Source organism: Falco peregrinus, chromosome 7 (genome assembly GCF_023634155.1).
Source record: "Falco peregrinus isolate bFalPer1 chromosome 7, bFalPer1.pri, whole genome shotgun sequence".
In the NCBI taxonomy this organism is placed as follows: Eukaryota; Metazoa; Chordata; class Aves; order Falconiformes; family Falconidae; genus Falco; species Falco peregrinus.
The window spans coordinates 41,998,158-42,024,894 of NC_073727.1; the positions used below are offsets into that span (position 1 = coordinate 41,998,158).

The 26,737-nt window shown below is 40.9% G+C and overlaps 1 protein-coding gene across 4 annotated transcripts in view; it reads left to right on the top strand.

Annotated features, from left to right (window-relative positions):
- Positions 1-25,686, top strand: part of PHACTR2 (phosphatase and actin regulator 2) — a 141,556-nt gene extending 115,870 nt beyond the window's left edge. For all 4 annotated transcript variants that reach the window (XM_055810127.1, XM_027796654.2, XM_055810128.1 and 1 more), the window contains 8 exons: positions 77-626; positions 1,848-2,047; positions 4,029-4,185; positions 6,472-6,527; positions 12,812-12,873; positions 13,921-14,058; positions 16,270-16,346; positions 20,069-25,686. In XM_055810127.1, the coding sequence (XP_055666102.1) occupies positions 77-626; positions 1,848-2,047; positions 4,029-4,185; positions 6,472-6,527; positions 12,812-12,873; positions 13,921-14,058; positions 16,270-16,346; positions 20,069-20,084 (1,256 nt within the window). In that variant the 3' untranslated portion in view covers positions 20,085-25,686. The remainder of the gene's footprint in view (positions 1-76; positions 627-1,847; positions 2,048-4,028; positions 4,186-6,471; positions 6,528-12,811; positions 12,874-13,920; positions 14,059-16,269; positions 16,347-20,068) is intronic.
- Positions 25,687-26,737: the final 1,051 nt, after the last annotated feature.

The following is a 26,737-nucleotide window of genomic DNA, read 5'->3' on the forward strand; positions in this document are numbered from 1 at the left end:
CAATCCACACAGAAAGAACAGTGCAAAAACTATATAGTTGCAAGACCGTGAAATGCTTTTTCTTTTCTTATTTTAGCGGGTTCCTCTCATGCAAAAAAACCACCAGTCTCGAAGTCCTCTTCATCACCATCTCCTTCGTCCACATCATCTCATCCCAAAGCCTCTAAGGAGACTTCCAACAAATCTGGCACATCAGGGACTCCCAGGGGCAAGAAAAAACCTGGGAAACAGTCAGCCCCACGAACAGCGCCAGATGGGGCTGCTTCTTCCCCCTCAGGTGCCACAGCCAACAGGTTGGAAGCAAAGGCAGAAAAACCTGAGCCTGAGCAACCTTCCATAGTAATTTCCAAAACAGAGGATGGAGACCAACTGAGCAAGCTCATTGTCCCCCCTCCTCCCACTGCTGCCCCTCCTCCGCCTCCACTTCCACCTCCTTTCCCTGCTGCAGCTGGTCAGCCCGCTGTCTCCTCGGATGCCCAAGATGTGTCAGATGGCTGCATGGCAGGGCCAGCTGTCCCCGGATCGGATACTAAACTTCTTCTCCAGACTGAGCGTGGCACAGACGAGGGCCTGAGCAGTATGGCCCTAGACAGCAGTGCAGATGCTAGTGGAGAAGACACAAAAAGGTAAGGCAGTGTGGCTGTTGTAGGGGGGTGGTAAGACCCACAGCCAAGAAAGCCACCTTTTTTCACGTGAGGGACACTGTAGGCACGTGGGATCTCTTCTGTTTCTTCTGCTGACTGGTAATAGTTTGTGTTGCATCCCAGCACAGTTTGTTTGTTGCCCATGCCTTTGAGCCATTCACCTGCAGAACTTCATGTTTCCCAAGTCATTGCTCATAACCTGCCTCCTGCTTCGGTGCATGGCTTAATGTGACCACTGCAGTCAGCAGCTGAGCTAGTAGCTGGTAATACTTTTATTTCTCTCTCATAAAGGCAAAGAAATTAAGCTGAATAACAGGGAGCTTTTACTTTTTTTGTGGGTATTGTTCAATATCCCACTGCTAAAGCTCTCAATTCAATAGCCAGATTTACTTGCACACTTGAAAATGACAGTTTCAGGCTTCGGTTAGTAGGTGTTTGGTCTGTCACTTACTCAGATACTATAAAGTCTGGTCAAGAGAAAGGTCATAATTACATTTTTTTAAGCAAAATAATTGGCAACGATAAAGAAACTGGCTTATTAACCTGTCTTTTCCCTGCCATGAGAAGCAGCATCTTTTGTAACAACCCAGGAGGGTTTTGTCTACCTGTTAGTGGCCTATAGATTTTCCTTTAAACTCTTGCTGGTGTGGCTGTGCCAGCATTATGCTCCTGTGCTGCTCCTCCCCTTGCTCTACCCTTCCTTATATAAAGATTTTCTCAAGGCAAAGGCCAATCTGCTGCTGCTTTCCAATGGGCATCAACTTTTTGGACTCGGCAGTAAAACTGTTTTTACAATAGAGTTAGGCTTCCAGAACAGGAAGCTTTGCACTCCAATCCGTTTTCCAACCCACTCCTCTCACCCACAACGCTATGAGCTGTTTTTCTTTTCTTAGTAGCTTTTATGTACTGTTGGTGCCATCCCACAAGAAATTAAAAATAATTAGGGTTTTTCTTTATACAGGCTTTGCAGCATGTCATTCCAGATTGCACCTTTTTTTCCTGACATGCATAAAACCAGATACGTGTACATATCTGTATACTTTATATATGGTTTATATATATATATGTAAGTTTTTTAGAAAGAGAGAAGTCAGTTTGAATAACTGAACTGAACTTTTCATACTTGCTTATACAGCCTGTCTGCCATTTGTGTTACGTGCTGCTTGCATTTATGTGACACCCTGTCTGCTTATGAATTAACAGCTTGGCTGCCAAAGAAGACCAAGAAGCAGAGGCACCTGACCAGGCACACTCTGAGCTGGTGGAGGAGGCTTCTGATGCTGCGGCTCCTCCTGAGAGTGAAAGTAGCAGAGAGAGCCACAGCAGTGACTCGGACTCTGATGGGCCAATACTGTACACAGATGACGATGATGATGACGATGACGATAATGCAAGTGCTGAAAGTAAGCATCCCGCAGAGAACTTGCAGGCTACCTTTTGCCCATTTCATTACGTGAGTGTGCCTGAGCCATGCCAGTGTGAAGTAAGGAGAGGTACGGCTGCATGGGATGGTTCTACATGGTTTAGTGTTTTACCGCTGCTGAGAAATGAGTGTCCCACTTCTCCCAGACAATTATGACCAGAAACCTGCTGAGGCCTATGCAGTGGTGAGAGCAGATCAAGCATTGCATGGATGGGAGTGGAGGTGGGCGAAACAAGTTCAGAAGCACATGAGGATGGAACAAGGCCTCCATGGTAGGGTATCAGCAAGCCATTGATTTGGCTCACCCACGTCATGAAGCTCTACCCATAAAGCACCAGTGTGCCTTAAAAAGCACCATGTCGTGGAGCTGTACCTTAAAGCACATTGAATTGCACTAGAGATCCCAGAGTTTCTTGTGTGAGTAACAGGCAGTGGTGGATGACAGAGGAAGCCCATCAGTCAGCAGCTTCACTGAAAGTCATTTGTTCCTCTTTGATCAGGATGTTTTAAGCACTGGAGCATCTGAGCAGACACAGCAGACCACAGTGGATTACATCTAAGTTAATAGCTTTGAAATTTCATCTGGGGTCATGACTATATCATCACCCTAATTTGGTAGAAGCCCTTGCTGCTGCTGAAGGGGATTGTCCTGCCTGTCTTCTGCCTGATCCCTGCTCCCAACTGTTCATTCTTCCTTTAAGTCAACGCTCATGATTATTTTTGCAGCGGTGCCCGTTGTTGAGCTGATTTGCAATAGAATCAGGCCCCCGAGCCAGCTCATGCAGAGGCCACAGCTTTGCTGGTGCAGAGGAGGTGGCACCATCAGGCCGTCAGGGGTGGAGGGGAGGGCAACGCGGCCTCTGCCACCTGCAGGGTGACCTTATGTCAGAATAAAATGACCATCGAACCATGGCTTGGGGACCTTGCTGGCAGCTGATCAGGAGGAGGCACTTCGCTGTGCTTAGTGAAGGCCTGAACGTGAAAGTGCTGTGTAGTGAAGGGGGGTGAGGGAAAATGAGTGTGTTGGGGTTTTTTTGTCCTTGGCCGCTGGCGCAGCAGAAAGTGAAGTGCCGGATAGCTCAAGAGGCTGAAGTCATCTGCAGTTCTGCATTTGGTGTGAACACAATCCAAAGTGGTAGCAACCAAAAATTCATGTGTTCAGACAGCAGAACGGTTTCTTATGAGAAGTGAGCTGGGAGCCTTTGTTCTAACCAAACTGCCTTATGTGGTGAAAATCTGCCAGCCTAGGACGTATGTAGCCACCTCTGTCAGCATATCAAGAGACGGGAAGGACTGAAGGCAATGAAAAATACCCTTCCTTCCACAGCTGGCTGAAGCTAACACTGACAGAATTGCTTGGCCTTTGTCCCTACTGTGTCTGTTCTGTGGATGAGCAGATTGCTTCAGTGCCTGGGGGTAGCTGCCCAGGTTATTTTACAAGCACTCAGAGCACTTTTCTGACCTGTATTTTTTGTTTTAATTTACAAATCACTTAAAAGATGAAAAGCACTATACAAGAACTGAGTGGTACTTACTTGAAAAAAAAATTGAAAGAATGAGGGAAATTATGACAGAATGAGACTAAACCATTTAAGGCTGAAGAAAAAGAGCGGCAGGTTGCTAAATATACTAAGTAGATATATAAAACGCCGTGTAATGTGTCAGACTTCAAAGGCACTTAAGTGTAGATTTGTCATTTTTATCCAAGCACTTTGCAGATGACAAGTGGTGTTTGTAAAACTCTTATCAATTTGGCTGGTAGCTTTTTCATCCAAGCCTTTCAGCTTTTTATTGTTGTGAAGTGAGCTAAAACTATTTTTCTTTTGATATTAATTAAAATTCCTCTCCTGGATCTGGGAATAAGGCTGCTTTTGGGAAGCTATTAAAGTTCTTACTCGACAGTTTGTATCGGTAACCTAAGCATGAATGAACTAAACCTACCCTCCTCCTCCTTTCCTCAGGCTCTTTGGCAAGTAAAATTCGTCGTAGGGATACTCTTGCTATCAAACTTGGCAACAGACCATCTAAGAAAGAATTAGAAGACAAAAACATCTTGCAGCGTACATCTGAAGAGGAGAGGCAGGAAATCAGACATCAGATTGGAACAAAGCTAGTGAGGTACCAGTCACAGGGTAAATGTGGTTTCACTGGGCGGAGGTGGAGGAAGAAAATCAAGAACACTGGGTTCACCTGTCAATGCAGCTCAATAAGCGGTGCAGGATCTTTGTGGTACAACTGTCTGGAAAATCAGTATTTTTATTTCTCACAAAACTTTTAAAATGTCAGTAATGCATTTTTATTCTGCAAGAAACAAATCAGAGCTTCTGGGGTTTGGGGTTGTTTGGTTTTTCTTAAAAAATAAAAAAAGGAAGAGGATAAGAGTGACTCCATATAATTAGTGCCATGGTTCAAGTTTTTTCTCAAATTAATTAGCAAGGACTTGCACTTGTATATACCCATCTCAGACAGAGTAATAGTTCCTGACACACAGAGCATGCCTGTGCATGTTCATGCCTTCTGGCCCTCCCCATCCTCCTCCTGCTAACTTCTTTATTATTCATGTTCTGTTTGCAGCAAAAGAAGCAGAGGGAGGCTGACTTCGTAGGCCAGTGTTTAGTGTTTTACTGTGCCCAGCTCTGAGGCATGTCTTTCTCATGCTGTTCAACTGCTGTGGCATAAGTGTTACTTTCTCTTTCTGGACTTGGGAACATCGCATTAAAAAACCTAATTTTAATTTGTATTTTTACAAGCTTTTTTAAAAAAATCCTCATAAATGTTAATGTTGGCTTGCATGGTCTCTGAATAGACTACAACATGTCTGGATCTTCCCAGACCTGTCCTTGTTTCTCTTGTGCTCAGAAATGTTGTCCAGGCAGATTTGGAGAATGTCCTGTGTTTGTTGGAGATTCCCCTATGCTGGGTAGTCCAGCTGGTACTGCTCCAGTACAGAGTACGGCCACCCTGCATCAGCACTGGGAACACGAGCCGAGTTGCTCTGTGAACCGGGTGGCTGGCTGTAAGTCGTTTATTTCATCTTCTAACCTGTGAGAGTGGCACATCTGTTGTGTAGGGCCCAGGGGTCATTTTTCTTCTGCTAATAAAGTGGTGTGGTTGTTATCACCACTTTCCTGACCAAATCCAAGCTCCAGTGATCACATCCTGCTTGTTGGTTCTTCCTCAGGGGCTTGAACTGCAGAAGCCGCTCCGGTTCCTGCCCTGAGCTCCTTGCGCAGGGACGTTGCTGGCTCTGCCGGGAAGCTGGCACGCTCCCTGCACAGCTCTGCTTTGGGGGCAGAAGACAAGGTCCGTGCATGTCAGGGCTGTGCTCGTGCCTGAAATCACAACCAAGTTGGACGCCAGTTCCTTAAAAATTCCTGTTGTGGTGGTTGGCACTTGGCAGCATCGAGGTCTGATGGGAAACCTGTTCTCACAGCTCGGTTGGGGTCAGGTCAGGTCCCAGCCTGGGGCTTCCCACAGCAGAGCTGGGCACCTGTAGTAAACCTGCTGGCCCTCCCCGCCGAATCTGAAAGCCCAAGCTTGGTTCGAATTGGACGGGTTTCATGAGGCTGAAGATAATCCATAGTGAACTGTGTGAGGTTCGCTGGACAGAGAGGCGTCAATCTTTAACAAATTTGCAAAATGAATTTTACTGCTGAAATTTTTGTTGCTCCATTTCTCAAGTGAACAAGTGAATTGTTTAATAAAAATAGAGACAACATCAACCATGTTCTCCACTATACAAACCAGAAAATTAGTGTCTTCATTGTTTCAGGGTTTTTAATGGCGTTTGCTATATATAGGTAGCTAAATCAAATTAAGTTCCAATTAAAGCTTCCATTTGCATTGTATGTACAAATCAGCGAGGAACACCCAGCTTATGTAGTTGTTTGCTTAAGAAAAAATGAATAGGATTTGCATTCAGAATATCTGAGAATAATCTTATAATTGCACAAGTTACCATAATGATGGTGCCTGGAAACACAAAAGGTTTCTGAATTCTTTCATAAAATTATACCTGCAAACAAGGAATAAAAATGTGTTCATAAAATTTCTGTAATATTATGGAAGTATTAGTTATTTATGAGTTCAAGTGGCAGTAGCACACCTTTTAAAACAAATGTCCACTTGGTACTGAGGTTACATGCACAGTTATAACTGGAAAGTACCTGTGTTGTTGAATACCTCTGCTGGTGAAGAATAGCGCGGCTATATGAGAAACACCTTTTAAGCTGTATTACAAATAATACATTATATTTATTATATATATTTATGTATAATAATAAATTATATATATAATAAGTTATATATAAAATAAATAATATTTAAATATATTTATATATTACAAATAATAATGTATTATTTGGAGCTGGTTTCAAATCAGTCACTTTTCCTTTGTTCTCACAGGAGACTTAGCCAGAGGCCTACGACTGAAGAGCTAGAGCAAAGAAATATCCTGAAGCGTAAGTATTTTATTAGGTTTCAGCTAGTATTTACTTAGAAAGTGAACGTATGTTGGATTCGTAAGGAAGCCTATTGTTGTTGCTCCAGTGTTAGATCCATAACTGGGGAAAAATTATAGAAAATAATGTGTCGAGAGTAGATTTACATACTAACCTGTAGTAGTAGCTGTGAAAATTGCATATATGCAATATGCTGAATTTTGCTTGTCACAATCCCACTTCTTGAAGCTGGTCCCAAAGAGCAGGATTGACTTAGGCACCCCTAAGAAGTAGTTCTAGGCTGGCTGAACTTCTGCCTAATTTTTCTGAGGAGGAGGAGGAGGAGGGAATATCAGTAAGAAGGCAGAGGTGGGATAAAAGGGCAGAGGTTGTAAGGAGTAGAAAGAGGAAAGGTGAAGTGTTCAGGGAAAATGAATAGGTATGTGCTGCCTACTTCAGCATGCTGGTCTTCCTATCCACTTCTCACATAAATGTCTTCTGTACTGAAAACTGCACGAAACAATCTCACTGAATTATCTCCCTGTTGATTAAATCCTTCCTTAGTATCCCTGCTGAAAAATTTCAGTCTATGACTCAAATAATCAGGGGCAAAGGAATGAAGTACATTGGATGTTTACCCTCTATACCTATTCTCTCATTTACTTCTGTTGGTTTTGTTCTGAGGCTGGCAAACATTTCAGAACAGGCATTGTTTATCATCCTTTATGAATCTTTCCATGATATGGATGTTATCTAAACACATACTGTAACATTTGCCATGCCCAGCTCCATCTAGCCTTCTGTTAATTCTGCAAGGGTAGCTGATGCTTAAGTAGAAAAAATAAATAAAATGCACATGCAAGTCTTTTACATACAGCAACAGATCAAAAAAACTCATCTCTTTGTAAAGTATAAGAACTTTCCACGTTGATGAAAGAGCAGGTATAATGCTATTATTCCCATCAATCATTCAGAAAAGCTGGAGTTCATCTGTACAACCCTGGTGCACTACATCCTAACAGAAGGAAAGAAAAGAGAATTTACAATGACAAAGGCCATAGACTGGTCAGTCTGTCATCTGCCCAGGCCAGCAAATCAGGGAGACACAGCAACGGCTGGCTTTCAGGCAACCATCCATGCTAATAAAAACCTACTTGTCCAAGCTCTCAAAAGCAGATCGTGCCATGTCTCACTGACAAGGGAAGCTACAGTTCATGCATTATGGTGCACAGGAGAGGGGCCAGGGGATTCCTGTCCAACACATAATGTGAATAGACTTTCTAAGACTGTTAATTTCTGGATTTATAGATTGTGTAGATAAATAAAGATAAAATCTGAAATATGAACTTTTTTTGTATGACAAACCACTCATGTTGGACTATGTGAGAAAGGTAATTCCAGAACATTTCTGGTGGGCCAGGATATGGCCACTGAGCTGGGAGCACCATCTGGGCTTCCTTACTACCTTCTCTGTCTCACTCATCTTGAGATAACTAACCTAGCAGCGAACCTGTGATGTCTTTAATATCCCTTTTGCCATTGTTTATTCCATTCACTGTTTTTGCAATAAGTAGCTCAAGACTGGAAAGCAGTTAGTAGATTTCTCCTCCTGTTTCAGGTTGTTTACTTTAAGCTTTTGGACAAGTACCAGGCTTTGCACTCAATGCCTCCCGCCATCCTCCCCTGCTGCTGCCAGGGGCTGTCTTAAAGCAGCAAGGGAGAGCAAAATATCAAGGCTGGGAAGCAGCATTATAAATCACAAAAAAATCAGAGTCATTGGCGAGCACATGGAGAGGTCAAAACTGCTTTTTTGCTCGTCGCTGAGATATAAAATATTTCACAGTGACAGTTATCTGTAAAAACCAAAGCAAACCAAAGCAAGCCAGGGTTTGTGGTGACAGTCTGACTCAGAGCCCTTTCAGGGTGCAAGTTCTCTCTCAGCTCTAAGGCAGTCATATTATTTATCAAAATTTTTACATTCCCTTCCTGTGGATCATTTGAAATCGTTTACATCTCTTAAATGCCTTTGTTGTTGTAGGCAGCTTTTGTGAATAAGCTGTGATTTCTTTCATAAAGCTTCCTTCCTCCTATTTTTATGTAGTAGATGGGGAGAAGGGATTATATTACTGCACAGATGTAAACTGCAGCTAAGGGAAGGTATTGTTTTGAGTAATATTTATCAGCCTTTGAGGATACATTAAGTGGTAAAGGTCTAAATGTTTACTTGAGAGTTAAGTTCAGCCCAAATCTTTTAAGAGGTTCAGAAAAAGTCTGTGTTTTTTCCTTTTCTGTATTTCCAGTTAGCGAGGAAATCTGTCTTACAAGAAGTTTTGTTTAGATAATATTTCCAGATAAACCAGTTACTGAAAATCCTGTGACCGAGTATGATCACAAGATATTGCAGGCGGATTTCTATAAAAACAATTTGGATAAAACTATCCCAGCTTCTGAGTCTTCACACACTAAAACAAAGTTACGATAACTCAAGAGTCCACTTGAAGGAATAGATAAAACCCTGTGTTTTTAATAAAGACAGGTTTCTTGTGTACTGTCTTTGAGCCACTAGTACTATAGCATTGCATTATGGCAAAAAAACTTTTTATTCCTCCAAGAATTTTGAATTAAGATAACTGTATTTTTTTCCTGTATTTGTAAGGGACAGTGAACTTTTTTTGCTGTGCACCTGCATGCCTGCCAGTACTGGCTTTGTAGAAGATGGATTTTAGCTCTTGATGCTAGTTAAGGAATATTAATGGTTATCTTTGCTTGTAACACTAGGAAAGAGAAACTGCTTTGTGCATTCCAGAGCACTGCAAAAGGCAAGCACTTTGTTTGTCTTTTCTTTCTCTTTCCCTAGCAAGCCCACAGAGAAGTCTAAACATAGCTAATCCCATAGGGACACAATGGAAAGTTCAGTTTTATGCCCCAGGACTACTCTCTGGTCAAGAATGGGGCAGTCCTCAGGCAGAACAATTTCTCTCTTTTCTCCTTCTGCTATGAAACAAATATCCCACAGAACAGAAGGTGACCAGATTTAATGCGGCAGAAGTTGCAGGAGCAATAATGTATAGATTCTGGGAAAGTTGCTTGTTCAGCTTCGACTGGTGGGTTGTTTAAACTCAAAGGCCATAATAAATGAGGCTAAACAAAATTGTTTCAGTCAAGAGTCAAACCCAGTCTGACCTCCTAGGAGCTGCAGGCCGGGAAGGAGGGAAACCATAGTTTTGCTGGGAACTAACTGGAGACTCCTGCAAGCAAAGGGTGCTCGCTGGGCTGGTCCTTTCCAGTACAACAGCAGCAGGACATTTCAGGAGGGGACTTGCAGCTGGGAATGCTGTGTTTATATTTTCTTTCTCCACATCACACAGATTAGATCTGCTTTTAAGGTGGAAGGCAGTCAGAAGTGTGTTCCTATGCATTAATGTGTTCCTGTTTGGGCAAGTGAGTCAGTTCATACCTGTAGCCAAAACTTGGCCCTCTGGCTGGAATTTTCCACGACACCTGAAGGAAGCAGGAGCACCAGACCCATTATTTTTAGCACCACACATCTTCTTAACTCATTACAGCAACTTTCAAAACTTTTTACCTTAAAAGACCAAAAATATACTGTAGGTTTTACTGTTGGTAGGAGTTTGTATCAGGGCAGTGTTTTTGTGGCACTGGGTTTAAAGCAGCGCTCTGCCCGGCAGGCTGGAGACAGGGTAGGTGCTGCAGGTACGAGTCAGTGCCGCAGTCAGAGGGCCATGTGCCAGACAGCCGATTCAGTATATTAGCAGCAGCCACCAGATTTCAGTCCCTTTCCTTTAGCTCTTGAGTTCTATTCCTAAGAAGTAAACCGACTTGAATGTATAAAACATGTCGTGCCCCCTGACCTGTCAGGCAGAAGACTGTTCCCCATGGGGTCAATTCCCTCGTCCTTTGCCCAGGAGCGAAGGGAGCTCCTGGTGCCTCCTGTCGGAGTTGTCCTCCAAAAGGTGGGCTTCCAGCTTTCCTCAACAGCCTGCTCCAGGACCTGCCTGAATCCTCTGCCTAGCAGCTATGACGGCCTTGCTCATCTCCCATTTCTAGGTAGTTTCCCATGTTCAGGCATCCCTTTGTGCAGTCCTCTGCTACTCACAGGGAGGTAGCTTCACAGTTTGGCATAGGCAGCTAACCTTCAACCTTCCTAAATGTCCAGATCAACTCTTTCATTTTATCCTCCCTCAAAATACAGAAAAACAGTATTTCAGGTGGCCATGCTGTTGGTAGCTTTTTCTTAAGGTGTGCATCAGGCAGTGTGAGTCCCTCTTTCTTACATAAGGCATCTTATTGCTGCTTCCTAGGAGACAGCGGTGGCTTACATAGCTAAGAAATGTCAAGATACAAATAATGCAGAATGTATTTTACAAACTAAATTAAGGAAGAGGCATTACAGTGATGTGTATATCCAGCTGCATGTTTTTTTCTGCTGTGTCTGCTACTGGAGAATTTCTGAGGTGGGACCTGAGCAACTCAGTTCGTGAAGGGATACATTTTTTTATGTCAAATGATTCCCAGGTGAATGGAACCCCAAATTAACAGTTCGTGTTAATTACCTCAGTTACTCTGTCTACTGATTGCAAAGACAGTATGTTTAAACAAAAGCCTACAGATGATTTACCTGTCCTAAAACAGCTAGAGAGCTTTCAGTTTTGTTAGGTGAAGATGTTATAAAAAGAGTTCTCATTTAAAGTCTTAAGTCCTTAAATATACCCACTTGTTTATTGATAGATTAATAAAAAAATTTTAAATGTAGGTTAATCTTTAACTCTCCCTTCTTCAATTTTAGTCAATTGACAGTTCCTCTATGGAAGCAGGCCACCCATTTTTTCAGCATTTCAGAGAAAAGCTATTAATAAACAACAAATTACATCCACATTTCAGTATCTCAGTAAAATTACCATCAACACGAGCAACCTAATCCTTGCAGCAAGCCTGTTCAATTGCATCTTGCTGATGGAAACCTGGGATTGATGTTGGACTCTTCTCACAGAGCAGGTCTTGGGCTGGCATTGCCTTTCTCCTACTGTAACTTTCTTCTTTTTCTTTCTGATAATTTGTTCCTCTTCTGCTTTCCCTTATATTCTTCTTACATGGGAGCCTTTGACTTAGCAAAGGAATTCTGCAAGTACCACAAGGTGTCCTATCATAGTGTTGCTTCCAGTGTGTCAGTCATGATACAGAAACTCCTCTGCAGCCAGGTTGCCTGTACTGACACAGCAGGCTGGCCGCAGCAGACAGGGCAAACAGGACTACACTAGGATTTAAAACTGCCTTTTCATCTATACAGGTTGGCTGCATCCACAATAGACAGATTAAGTCCTTTAAATTTATAGTTAGCCTTGAACTGCAATGTGGAGTCCATAACCCCTAATCATGAATAAAACAGCATCAGAATTTTACGGGTATCGCTAGGTGGGATATTTCAGCCACAACAGAGTTAACTTTGCATATAGCCATCAGAGGTGGACTGAAAGGGCAGATAATAGTCTTTAAAATGTCCATCAATTAAAAAAAATGCTGAGTCCATATGAGCATGCTTTCATAAGTGTGGTTTTCACTGGCAATCAAGAAATCAAGTTTGGTTAGCACAGGAATTTGTTAAAAGCACATTTCAGTCTCACACCTGAATACATTCAAAGAATGCATGTAATTTTCTGCTTGTACTCGTTCATTTGGCCTAGCTGGTGGCCCTTAGCCAAGAGAGCTTGAGTGCTGAATCATATGCTGACATCAGAAAATCAGAAAAAAAAAATTAAAGTAACAAAACCAATTTGCACTAATGAATGACAGTGAAATAAATTGTCATCGATTCATTGTGTCCTGTAGCAGTAGAGGACACTCAACTGACTTAGATGCTCAGAGCAAACTTTTTTCCTGACCCTTGTGAATAACTAGACTTTTACTCTAGAGTCAATAGGTACCATGTTAGAAGTAAAAGCAACAGTAATTTTAATGATAGAACAAGTAATTGAAACATTAGGCAGCTCTTTCAGGGTACTTTTTGTTTACAGTTGCACAGAAAGGAACTGACAGACACCTCTTTGCTGTGTTCCTGACCTGCAGTGGTGACCTGAGATGTTTACAGAATTGGGGGAAATGAGGGCAGGGAAAAGAAATGAGAGCACACTAAATCCAAAAAGCAGGCAACACATGCTTTATCACTCAGGAATATGAGGAAACATGAGCCAGGATTTAGAAGTCCTGAAGCTTTCAACCAAGAGAAATACAGTATGTGCAATTATAATACTTAAATATTCACTCCTTTTTATCTCTTCTGAAAACAGAGAAGAATGAAGAAGAGGAACAGGAAGCCAAAAGAGAAATTAAACGTAGACTCAGTAGAAAGGTGATGATGTGTTTTTTCTGTTGTGTATTTGTGTACATAGGATTACTTTTTGTAAGATTCTAAAAATCAGTTTATATACATTACTGCAAAGGTCCATCAGTCATGCCCCCAAATTAGAAATCTGTTTAAAAAGCAGTACAAGCCAAGTCTGTCTTGGAGGAAACTCCGTTCCGTCCAGTTTCCTGTATCAGGAAAAACATATGGAGTCCGGCCATGCTTAATGTGTGTCCATTTAAGCAGGGGAGAGAAATGACACGTTTCCTCTGTGAGTGTGACTACTGCTGTCATGTATGTTCAAGGGCAGCCACTCCTGCAGATCCACTCTTCCCTAGGGCAGTGGAGAAGGCAGCAAAGTGCTGTGGGCCCTAAGAAATCCCTTCACGGTTCTTCCAGCCACATCAGTGGTCTTGGCTGCTGCAGGTGGGACTGCGCTCACTGTCCTTGGAAATAAAGCTGTTATGGATCTGCTGCCCTGACTTTGGGATCTTGTTCTGGGAGAGGATGGGGAGAGTCTTCTTATATATCCCTAGTCTGCCCTTCTCTGCAAAAATACAGTTTCCTTAATATGATCATCCTTAGTTAATTGAAGTGAATATTGTTTGAGGTGACTGAAACAGTTTGACATCATAACGACCCCAGATGTTCAAAAATATCTTTTTTTAGTTAGGTAGGCCCTCCAAATCATGCTTATTTTCAGTATTATAGTTGAACACAGCAGACTGTGTAGTTGTTAATGCAAATGGACCTACTGCCTGGTGGGGTAAACGGTGTGACAGTTGCAAAGTCACATTTAATATTCCAGGGATAACTGTCACGATTCTCTGTGACCTGCCCGACAAAGACTATTTTTATAACTTAAGAAATTAGGTTGTGCTGCTTCCCCATTCCCATGCAGCGCTCCCAGGATGGTGCCTTTTTTTAGACACCTGAATGTGACCCTATTTAGAAATACCATTAAAGTTCTCTTGAGATTACATCATACCCTCGGCTTTTATTTTCTTTTATTTCATCTTATTAAACGTACTATTTTCTGCCTTCCACTTACAGCTCAGCCTGAGGCCTACAGTGGCTGAACTTCAAGCAAGAAGAATCCTTCGATTTAATGAGTATGTGGAGGTCACGGATTCTCCAGATTATGACCGTCGTGCTGACAAGCCTTGGGCCAGGTTAACTCCCGCAGACAAGGCAAGGGACAAATGTAGTTGATAAGATAATGCTTGTATCTGTCACTTCGGGGGGCTTTCCTCTGGTTTTCATTCTCTTTGATGCCGGCATCATGAATGACATCTGCTGGAGGCAGTGAGATTGTCGTGGTACTACTGTGCATGTACTGCCTGCAGCTAAGGAAACCCACTCAGGTGCCTATTAAGAGCATATATGCCACCTCCATTACAGCAGTTCAGGCCCGAATTCCATGCATTTTAAAAATTTTTAAGCCTGGCTGAGCCAGGTACACACTGTTAGCAAAGATAGCCATGACCTGTGGAATTCGGGCAAGGTTTCTGAGGCAGAAGCCTGCGTCACTGCCACCGAGAGTTACTTTTGCAACTCATTCAAGTGAAAAAATGTAGCAGATGCTCCATCCTCCTGAGGGCCCTTGGCCACAACCGTCAGTGCAGGAGCTGACCGTGTGTGTGCAGCACACCTTCTTGGGAAGGTTGCCCCCAGCATGGTCCTCTGCCTAATTACAAAAGATAAATATTCTGTGATTCTTTTTTAAAAAACAGATTGGTCAAAGATTACCATAAAATGCTCTTCCATTTCCCTCCTATGCCACTTCAGAAAAGGAAAGCTGTAGGTAGGATTTATGTATCAAAAAGTGCTGGCCCTTTTAGCACTGGGTCTGAACCAACTTTTAGGGCAATTCTGTGAGATGTGCTTGGTGTGAAAAGTGATATATGCAAGAACCCCCTGTCTTTTAGCTAACACCTGTGAAGAACTGATTTTATTTCAGCTTCTATTTTAATATTAATGCCAGCTCACCTGACAAAGGAGAATCTCAAGTCAAGGTGGAGGCATTAAAAATGTAGTCAGAAGTGTTCGTAGATGTTGGTTCTAGTCCTCACGTACTCTGTGGGAGGGTAGAGCACCCAGCACCTTCACTTTCACCTAGCTCCAGCCAGGGTAAACTGCGCTAGAAAAAATAGTGGAGTTTCCTACCTATTTAGGGTAGCAGTTTTTCATCTCAATTCATTTTGTAATGAACAGGTGCCCAAGGCTGGTCCTGTGAGCACCATGTTTGTTGGGCTCAGCAGAAAGGCAGACACCAGGTTGCTTGGAAACTCCCTTGCCCTTTTTTCCCAGGGAAGTCATTTTTCTAATGCCAGTGGGAGCAGGAAATTGTACTGTAACTGTATTACAGGGCTGGAGGTCTGGTGTCTGCTGCTGATTTGGTGCTCAGAAATAGCTGTCTCTTTCCTAGCTGCCTCACATGAGCATGCTGCTGCAGCTGAACAGAACCATCCCCTGCTTAAAATGAAGGTTCTCATTTATGAGACCACAGTCTGGTGATGCTGTAATTTTATCATGCTGCTTGTCTGTTCTGCGTTGAAAGGCAGGTGCACCAGATGAGATTTCTTCAGGGATTAATGAAATAATAGTACTTTTATTTAAAATGGTGAAAGAACAGAGTAAGAATAAACTGTCACTTCATTTCACAGTGGAGGTAGGAAAGCATATGGTATAGAAACAAAAGCCCTTGTAGTATATATTAGAATAGTTCAGAAATTGTGTTTATTACTTGATGTAGTAAATTGCTTATCACTCTTCAAAGACAAGCAACAAGGCATTTACAAAGGGCACTGAAATTCTGCTGTTCTTTACTATCTGCCAACTGAAAACATAAGCCTAAATGTCCAAATATTTCAGGTCATTTTACATAAAACTAATCAAACCAAGTGACTAATTCCACTTTAAAAAGTGCTGTTCATCCTGCATTCCTGAAGTCTTGTCTCCGGTGTGGAGATACAAGGCCCCTGCTGCATGACTCCCGCAGGGGCTGTGCCCGGGGATACAATCCCCTCCTGGCTGGATTCTCGCCAGGTGACTGTTGAGGTAACCCAGTACCTTGCCCATTTTTGCCTGCAGCAAGTGCCACATTTTGGTGGGGGGTGTTGGTTCACCCATTGCAGTAGATTTGGTGTTTCTTTGTTTATTGTTGGTGTTTGATGCTTTGAGTTTCTCTGTAGTGTATTACTGCTCCAAATAGCAGTAACTGAAAAAAGTCATTGGTACTGATGATCAGAAATGTGTGAGAGCTGTGGATTACAGTAAAGGAGACTGAAAAATGGGGACTGTAAGGGAACCTGCAAGTGTAGGGCCAGGTTCCTCTCAGACTCTTTACTTCCCTTAAGATTCCTATTTCTTATGGTTGCATGTATCATTATTGTTTATTAGGCAGCAATACGGAAAGAGCTGAATGAATTTAAAAGCACAGAAATGGAAGTACATGAGGAAAGTCGGCAATTTACCAGGTGGGTGAATCCCTCTTCTTGCTTAAGTTGGAGAGGTGGGTGTGACAGAGACACTATTCCTCTCTGCAAGTCCCCTGCAGTTGTGTCATGACTTGCATAGGTTCCTACCATGAGGCCCCTTGAATCCCACCACTGATTCTGTTGGGATTCCCAGTGCTGCTGGTGCCATCCCTGAAGCTGGCAGGTTGATACACCAGTGAAGGTGACTGCAGTGGATCATGTGCTACATGGGGAAAAAGATATTTGGGAAATCCAAAAATAATCATTTGAAAGGACTCAGCATTTCTCACAGGTGAAGTTAGCAGTCCTCAAGCACAAAAAAAGGGATGTCCTTCTCTAGCAGTACTCCCTTGTTCGTATACATCTTTGTGGATGTGTTTGGTAAATGAAAACTAGATGATGTGCTGAACTTCAGAAAAGCTCGCCAGAGCTTCCTAATGGTCACCTAGGCTGCTGGCAGCAGTTTCTGGGGACCAAGACAGATTCTAATATTCCCTTTTTGCTTATTCTGATGTGTTAATATGGATTTGTTTTGTTCTCCGCTTTGGATAACACCAAGATGTTGTCTGAAGCATTATTATTTAAAGAGCTCTGAATCATCCAACATTTTTTAGCAAGATTTCAAATATGGGAGTTATTCCTAGCAGGAAGGAGGCACTTTCTGCCAGCCCTATAGCACCTGTTCCTATTTTTTGAAGTTACAAAGGCTGAAAATTGCCACCAGTAAGCAAAACTTGCTGTTAGGATCAGCTGACATTGCATACCTAGTATTATTGTCTTCACTTCCACACAGAGTTAAGTCAAATAAAAACAACTGACCAAGACTGGGTCCCTTCCTTTTCCTGCTTTTGTTTCAATGAAACTCAAGACCCAACCGAGTGTGAATCCTCTAATTAAAGAGAGTGTCACAAGGAAGATTCACAGTGGCAGATGGGTGTTTGGTGATTTCTGGCATCTTCCTAGTTCATTGCTTATTTTACAACTTCAGTGTGTTTTTTCTCACCAAAACATGGATTATTTTTTTCTAATACTGTAAAGTTATTTCAGTGTAGATATAACATGAATAAACTAATCTTCAAATAATCAAGCCAGTTTCATAGACAGCAAACGTAAGCCAGGAGGTGAGCCAGGGAGGTAGGGTTTTAATCTAGTGTCGCATTCTGACTGTTAGAAAATGTCTTTTTCAAACACAGATATGTATATTTTCATTTGGCTTCTGGTGTCATTTTGTCTTCAGGTAGCAGGTTGTGTATCTTCTTCAGAATATATAAAAATACTACTTTAAAAAAATGGGCATCCCAAGGGAGGGAAGGAGAATGAGCAGGAGTAGAAACCTGGCTGTGTGCTGAGAGAGATGGGAGTGCAGCCCCCTGCTTACATTGTTACATGTTTTGGAGTTGCACTGTAATATAGAAGCATAGGTACAGATAGGCATGAGTCATACAAAAAGAATTGGATTTTTTTTTTCCACAAGAATTGAAAACCATTGAGACCAATTACAATTGGACTCTTGAAAGCTGAACCAAAAATCTCAGGGATCCAGTGCAGTGAGAAACCAGTTAAAAAGTGAATGTATTTTTTTTTTTGAGGAGGGCCCTGGAAAAAAAAGCAAAAAATAGGCACAGCCAAATCATTATAAATATAGGCAGTGATTCTATCGGGTCATGGAAGAATTTCAACTTGAGGTAAATCAGGCCCTCTCTGTTCCTTCTTCACAATTTTTTATTTTCACTGGTCATGTTAATGGAGCCACTGTACAGAAGTCAGCAGAGTACCACTAGAAAAAGCTAGTTAAGAGCAGAATTGTATGCAGATGTTTTAAGTCAATTGCAGTCTTGAAAATAAAGAGATTCCATTTCCTCTGGGACCTGTCATTAAAAATGTTGTTCACCACTGCCTTTGGATTAATACAACAAAAGTGATTTGTTTTAAGAAAAACGTAGACAGAAGTCTCTAGCCAGAGCACAAATTACTCATCTTTTAATTTTTTTCAAGGAAATCACTGAGATAATACAAAACAAAAGGCACTTGCATTGGCAGCTGGTTAACAAAGGCTTATTTGTGAAGTTCTGTGATAGAATGAGATGAGAACGCTGCTTATTAAACAAAACCAGCATATAGCATATAGTTTCTTATGCTATTACATATTCAGTATAAGACGCTTTAATATTATAATCAGTATTTACAATATCTTTGAATTGTTAAAATTTTATATTCAGCTTGGGAAGAAAACCCTAGTTTTCATTGTTCATCACTTACTGTCATGACTGTCAGCTGAACTGTTTTAATACTCTTGGTAATTTAGACTGATTCCTTCTGTTATTTCATAACAGAATCCAAGAAACCTGAGTTTCTCAAAATACAGAAATAAATAAAAGTTTGGGAAGAGGATATTAATAGATGTTTATAAAACGCTTCTAATGGAAACACTGTATATAGTCCAATATATTTTTGTTGTACACAAATACAAAACCCCTGTGTCTTTTTTGCAATGCACTGTACCCTCACTTAGCAGATGAGCTGCATACTTGTGACTGTCAGCTTTTTTGTACATCTTTATTTGAGAAATGCATCCAGGAATTGTACAGTTCCACATTACAGGGTAGTGTGTGGCTTGTTTTCTCTTCTCTGGAACTGTGTCAAATTCTGTGAAGAGAGAATGTGTCAAAAACTTAGGTCAATCTACTGTGTTAGGTACATCGTTACCTATACTTCTTCAAAGTCGTGCATCCTTTACTGCTTCATGGATAGATATATTTTTAAAGCTGTTTAAACAGAGGTGTAGAAGCCTGGTGATAGATACGTTGAGCACCTGATACTGGTGCCCTTCTTAGCCTTTTGCTTGGGTTCATTACATTTAAGCTGAGTTAGAATTTCAGTTGCTGTAAGCTTCTAACATGCTCTAGAAAAGGTTGGTGACACCCTTTAGAGCAACCCACCTCTCTATCCATCATACAGGAAATCTGGAGTGATGTACATGCCCTACCTAAAAGTCTGAAAAAGTGAGGTGTGTTTGGGTCTTCACGTGCCACAGCTGGCTGCTGTTGATAGGAAGGAAGCATCTGCAGTGCTATAAAATTTATCGCTTAAAAAAAAATCCAAATTTTTGTTAGCCTTATTTTGCACAAGGATTAAAACCTGGAAGTTTAAGTTGTATGGCTTAGGAAAACTTTTCTGATTTACTGACAGTGTCTCCAAATAGTAGACATAATTGTGGCTAAATCTATATTGGCAAACAAAACAGAATGGAGACTTTCTGCAGCCCTGAGGCCCACAGTCTTGGCACAGCTTGAGTTCATACAGTTAACCTCTTCCCTCCACCCTAAAACAGGGTGGCATCCACCTATACCCAGTCTGCCTGTTGGCCTGTGCTAATCCCAGCCATGCCCAGGTAGTATCTGGAAGAGCGCTGGCTGATCCGAGCAAAACTGTGCCAGGGACCACCGTACAGGTAATGGTACGGGCCGGCAGACATACACCTGTGCCTGAGGCTCAGCATTAGCCCTCTTTGGTTGTCTAGTAGAGAGGGATGGACAAGGGGGGATAATAGGGCTGACTCTAATCCCATGAAATCAGGAATAATTAATTTCTAATCCCATGAAAATCAGGAGTAATTGTGTTCAGGCAACAAAAGTAAACACCTGTAAAGGCAAGATGCAGATCCATGTCATGGTCAGTTGAAATAATGTAGTTCTAAGTTTTCTAATGATTTATCATTTCAGGTTTCATCGTCCCTAACTGTTTGACCACATCCCATATTTCATGTAATAATTTTCTTTGGGGAAATCATTGCGTCCTGAAGACCTGCGATTGCACTGGAACTTGGCTGAGTATGAGTGTGTGCTACAGCTTACCCTGAGGTTAATGAAGGATGTGGCTCTCATCTTTATCAATGGACAAATGATTTGTCTGGGAGGAGAATCCACATGAAGTGTTTGTCAGTGCTAAGACAGACCACGGTTCTGTGGCTAGCCCACACAGACGAGTCAGTGGACTTCTTCGTCAGAGCTCCACAAGTCAGGAAGTGCTGAAGACAATCGCTTGAGAGCCTGTTACTAGGAACTCATCAGACTTCACAGGGTTGTGACTGAGGGTGACTGGGAGGGGGGAGTGTGAAAAGGACTGAGAGCGTGGGGGAAGAGAGATTTCGCTTGTCAGTCCACAGAGAAAAGTGGAACAGATGGGACTGCTTAATGATGCACTTGGCCAGTGGGAGGAATTATTTTTTCATAAAAACTTCAGAGTGTGAGCAGCTGTGCATGTATATTTTTTTTTTAGTGGCCGCAGCCTGTCTTAGAAAGACAGCAAGCCACAAGTCCTCATGTCATCAGTACTTTAGTGAAGAACTGTAATTTTCTCTAGTGCCAGTAAATACAGTTGCCAGAAATTAGTCCTAGTATAACTCAGCTGTCTTTTTTAAAATGCTGATGAGCATGCTTCAAGAAAATACACTGAAGATTCATACAGAACAAGTCATATATTTTTGGTTTTTAATGTTGACATACTCTGGATCCTCAGAAATACATACAGGATTTGAAGGACAAATAATGTGACACTATGAACACAAAGAAATGCTTCATGTTTATAAACACTCCTTGCTGTCTGTCACTTGCCATTCAAACCAGAGGGATCATTATCTTTCTGACCTATGGCAGGCAGTGGTGACAATTTTGACATCATGCTATATGAATCCAAAATCAGAATTGAAATTAGGAACAAAAGTCTCTACTAGTAGGCTTGAGCAGTGATTACTGATGTGACTTTTTATGTTTAAGCACTCTTGCACTGCTTTCAGGAAGAACTCCCAGATGAATCAGTATGACTTCACCCAGTGGTCCTCTAAAAGTGAATGGAAAATCCTTAAGAGTGCCTGCAGCCTGTTTTTGTTGAGTGTGAAGAATGCTTCTTAGAGTCATAATTTTTTATACAACCTTAAAATTGTACATGTGAATACAGTACTATTAAAATTAAGTGGTATGGAGTGTGAAAGGCAATACATGGTTTTTCTAAGTTGGCCCAAAGGCCTATTAAAAAGCCTGTGGCATTGTTTACACTAAGAAATTCTCTGTCTTATATTAGCACTTATTTATCCTTTGAATTAATGTACACAACTTTGGGGGGGAGGGGAGGTCTGAAATTCACATATGCATACATTTAATGCAGTATTACAGTATATTTGCTATTTATCCTTTCTAATGTGTGTATATATACAATTTATTTTTGTCTTTTATGTGCCCTGTTTAGTTTCTAATTATGAAGTGTAAGTATTTCTCTTTCAGGCAATAAAAGGTCTGTGTAGATGTGATTTTTACCTCAGAACCTGCAATAGATTCTTGTGGAATATTTTTGGTTTATAAAATTGAAGGTTGTTGTTTTAGATGACAGCCTAAAGGCAGGAAGGCAATTTGGTGGCTAAAATTAGATCTCCCTCTTTACTGATATTTACAACAGGACCAGGTTTGCATAAATGGGGTGGATTATTTTAGTAAAGAGCACTTCTAGTAACAGAAGAGTGTGTTCCAACAGCTGGCACTCTATTACTTTTAAAGAGATTGACAAACCTTTTTTTAAAAAAGATAGATTTATATGACTCTTAGGCTCCCTTACATTTTAGTAAAAATGTAGTGATGTACAGACTCCAGAATATCAATAACTAAATAAAATAGCCGTCTACATGCTTGTAGCAAAGAAAAGGAAGCAGCACCTTCCTTTTTTAATGGAATCAATAAGAGCCATTAGGATTCCATTTACAGAAAACAGTTTAGCTTCTGTGGGGCCCATCATTTTATAAATATAGAAACACTGCTTTGACATCAAGGAAGCAGTGAAAATGTATTCTTTGGCACTAAATCATACAGGAATGATCAGGCCATTAGAGTTAAGGTTTGTCAGCAATTCTGCTAGAATCCTAATTTTTATTTTTAGAATTTGAAGAGTAAACTTAAAACTTATACTAGCACTTCATAAATAGTTCTCCTGCTTAAACTTTTTTTTTTTTGCTCTTGTTGCAAAATTTAGAAATGTGTGTCCAAAATCCTATAAAGGTCTACTATGTTGACTTTGAAGTATATAACATGGTATTTCACTTCAAAGGAAACAAGTGGAGCAATTAAAGAGACCTCAGTGTTGCCTTAAACATTTTGAAACATTCGAAAGCAGCCAAGATACCGAAGGCAGAAAGGTAGCTGTTGCACACACAGAATAACTTGGACAAAGGTAAGGCTGGACTGTATAAACTTTATGCAAGACAGTAGCTCCACTGACCTGCCAGGGCACATACAGGTTGCACGAGCAACCTAAAACTTGTTAAACTCTTAGGATGAAGTGAATGAATTGACTTTGCAAAGAGACATTCCTCTATACTAGGCCTGGAGCATGGATAGAAAGACATGTGCCATCTCTTGTTTTAAGAGTTAAAACACAAAGATGAAGATAGAACTTCTGTCTCAGACTTCCTCAAACTGCATTTTGCAATAAGATGTGAGGCATCACTTAGGCTTTCCCTATCTTCCTCCTGGGTTTGGGGGTGGTTTTTTAAGTATTCACTACAAGACGTTGCTAGAGGCAGAATGCTAGCCTGGACAGAGGTACTGAGCTAATCTTTAAATCCTTATGTAACTTCTTATTTTGATTATAGCTAATCAGATACATTCTTTGGCCCACAATTCAGCAAACTACTTAACCAGATTTATGGAACTGGACAAAAGAGTTGCCTTTGTTGCAGCTTAAGTAGAAATGTAGTATACTTGCAGAATTAGAACTATAAAACTATCCATTATGTATTGCACCTACACACAGATTTAGAATTTTATATACTGTTTTTATATTCTAAATATCAACTGGCAGAAAAATGACAGCTGTGAAGTGTTATCCATGCCATAAAAAATAACAGGATTTTGGTATGTCACTGTGTGCAGCGAAGCAAGTTTGCTTTACCTTATTGAGCTGCTTGAAGTTGGTTGCTGCTCTGTCTCCGAGTCCTCTGTATCGATGGTTTCAAATGTCTTCAACTTGCTACAACAGCCTGTTGGGAATAATACATCGTGTACCTAACTGCCTATGGTGCTGCTTGCCTGTTAGAAGGGGAAAATCAGGGTAAGTCCTGAGAAACTCCTGAGTAATTCTTGAGGAAAAAAATAAAAATATTTTTAAAAGACAGATAAAAAAAAACTTCCCAAGCAATGCATAGTACAGTCCGGCTCGTCTAAAAGGGATCGGTGTGTTAATTTTTATCAAGTTGGACAAATAATTTTAATGTCATCCACAACATACAACAAACCTTACACACATACCTATGTTCCAGAGAGTCAGATACGAACTCAGATGTCTACATCCATACAAACAGAAAATTAGTATCTTGAAGTAGTGGTGTCTGAAATGACCTCATATGTCACGTTTATCAGTAGGATCACAGATCACAGCATGTCACTGTGGGTGCAGAAGAATGGATGCTTAATCAAATCCGAATTTCTATACATAAATTGAAATGGTTCTGGAATGTCTCTTGTCTCTCTTCTTTCCATTAATATGTATTTGTCCTTATAACTGAAATCAGTTGTTTCAAATCAAAAGTAGTCTTATCTGAATTTCCTCAAATTGTGATATATGTGTTGACTCAACAAGTAAAAAAACCCACACATTTTAAGCTAAATGCTAACAATTATTTAAGCTAAATACCAGGAGTAGTGTCTTCATAATCACTGAAAGTTTTCACAGGCATTTGTAGGTCTACAAAATTGTATTTATTTGCTGGGTTTAGCTTTTACCTAGAGTTGTGTGTGTCCCTTGCTGTGGTGGACTTAACCAGCCACTGATGTGGGGCAGTGTGGGGCAGCCCTACCTTCTGCTTCGGCCACACTGAGCAGCTCTTGGAGAAGCACCAGAGCTTCAGTGTTGACATGTAAAAACCATATCGGAGGACCACCTTTTTTTTTGTTGGTTTTGTAGGTTTTTTTTCCTTGAAAACCAAATGAAAGCTGTAAAACAAGGGGATGAAAATGTCCCTGACATGACAGAAATTAGACCCCTCCTTCCAGGTGAGATTAGTGCTTTGTTTCCAGTGGAGATGCTTCAACCCCAGATCTGAGACTAGTAACACTACAGTTACATCAGAGAATTTGTGTGGAAATAGCTGTCACTTAACCTGAGTATAAATATAGTCTGAGCCACAATTCTGTATTGCCATAAGATGGGAGGAAGATCCAGCCAGCAGAGACTAAAGACGTCTATCTAGTCTGGCAGCCTGAGAAGCAACTGAAACCCCCTCATCGGCTGCAGCTGGCAGCGGGTCGGAGCCAGGGCAGGGAGAGCCACACTGTCACCACGGGTACGGCAGACTGCACCAGAAGGACGGGCCTGGGTGATCCGAAGTAGAGACTAGATGATCAGCCCATGTCTTAATGTCCATCAACGCTTTAATGATAAAGTAAACCAAGCTAAAAGCCTACATTCGCATTGAATTGTCAGCTAAAAGCCTACATTCGCATTGAATTGTCAGGTATGCCAGAACTGCGTCTTTTAATGCTTTCACATCATCAGTTTTTATTCATACCTCAAGGAGTTATGACCTGTGCCAGTGCTGTAAACTAAAATAAAGATATACTCAGGGTGAATAACAGAATAAACTTGCCTCCTGCCTTTAGGAGCTCCCATGTTTAGCTCCATCATTGTTGCTACCTTTATTATTATTGTACAAAGCTTAGTGCAATGCTCATTGCGGGAACCTAGCTTGTGATGAACAAAAAGAAGCAATTCTGGAAGTTTTTATTAGGTTGATTTAAAATATTTGGAGGATCAAATTGAAAGAAAATTAAATTCCCCAGAAAGCTTAAAGCTTCTATTTAACAGATGTTTGAAAAAAAAAGAAGAAAAACTTATGCAAGTGTTATCTATATAGAGAACGGGAGAAATGGAATAAAATAACATCTTTCATCATAATGGTTCGGCAGGTTTCTATTTATTGATTTTAATAATCAATAAGGTCTTGTTTCACTTTGTCAGTGTTCCCATCTTGTTTCAGGATTTTAATGGCAACAGAGCTCATATGAACTAGATGCAGAATCTCACCAATATTTCATCATTTTCTAGAAGCTAAATATTGCACCGGATAGGAACAAAGACAGTAATGGCATTCTCTGTATCTCCTTGTTTAATCATTAATTCTTTACATTAAAAAAGTCTTGCAATACTATGTCAAATTTAACCATATTTGAACATTGTTATAATATAGTAAAACGTTGCTGAACATGCCTTCTCTTCCTTTCACTACTTTGTGTGGTGGTATATTGATTTGTAAACTTGTATAAATTTTGGAATTAAAGAAATACTGTGTTTTGGATGATTATTGTAGCTGGTGTGATTTGAAACAAAAAGATATCAATGGCTTGTTTGAATGGGCATCTAACTGTATGAGTAGGGGTGGGAAGGGTATGGAGATGGTGCATGCTAATTGCCTCTTCAGATTATTTTTTTTTTCCCTGAAAGAGAAACAGCATTCCATTTACAACCAAACTTCAAATCTAGGAGATTTGTGCAAGAACACTGCAGACCACATTGCTGTACACTCAGAAGCTAGGAAGTTTTTGTTCCTTCCCAGTGTTTTACAGAACAATTGCTCAGACAGCATCATGGCAATATGAGTATGCCATGCTTTGTAGACCAGTACCTTAAACAGTGGGTGTTCAAGGACATGTATTTCTCAGGCAGAGCTGCAGTACGCTAGCACAAGGTACTATTCAGTAGCAAGAATCCTTGCGTGCATATCTCTTCCATTAAAGTCTGCAAGGACACCTCCGAGAGATGACTCCAGTAAGGAGGGCTTGATAACCCAGCCCCACCAGTGCAGGTGGTTAAGCTCCAGCAGAGTCTTAGGAGGGTTCTTAGCCAGGTTCTTAGGTGCTGAATATACTAAAAGCAGGCCACAACCACCTGAAATGAAATTTTCATGTGAACTCATTGGACTTAAGCACGTAATGGAGAGTGTCACCTACTGACAGGCACTGGGCCAGTTCTTCGGCTTTATAATAGTTTCTATTAATTTGGTTAAAAATAGAAACAAATTATTCTCAAAGCAACTTGCTTGAATTTCACTAGATGTTCCTATTCACAAGTAAAATGAGGCAAACAAAATTCAAAACTTGGTTCTCCACTGCCCATCATGATCGATAGTTACTGATAACTATAAAAAATGTACCTGAAACATTATCAGCTTAGAATTGCTGGTATTTTAAAATATATTTTCCACATGTTTAATGACATCCAAAAGATGTGAGGCTGTGGAGAATCAATACTGATAACTTCAGCTTACACAGTCTGTATTTTACATAACAGTTATAAAATGAATGCATTTTCTTGTATTTTGGCAGCTTGACTTAGTGTGATTGAATACAGTA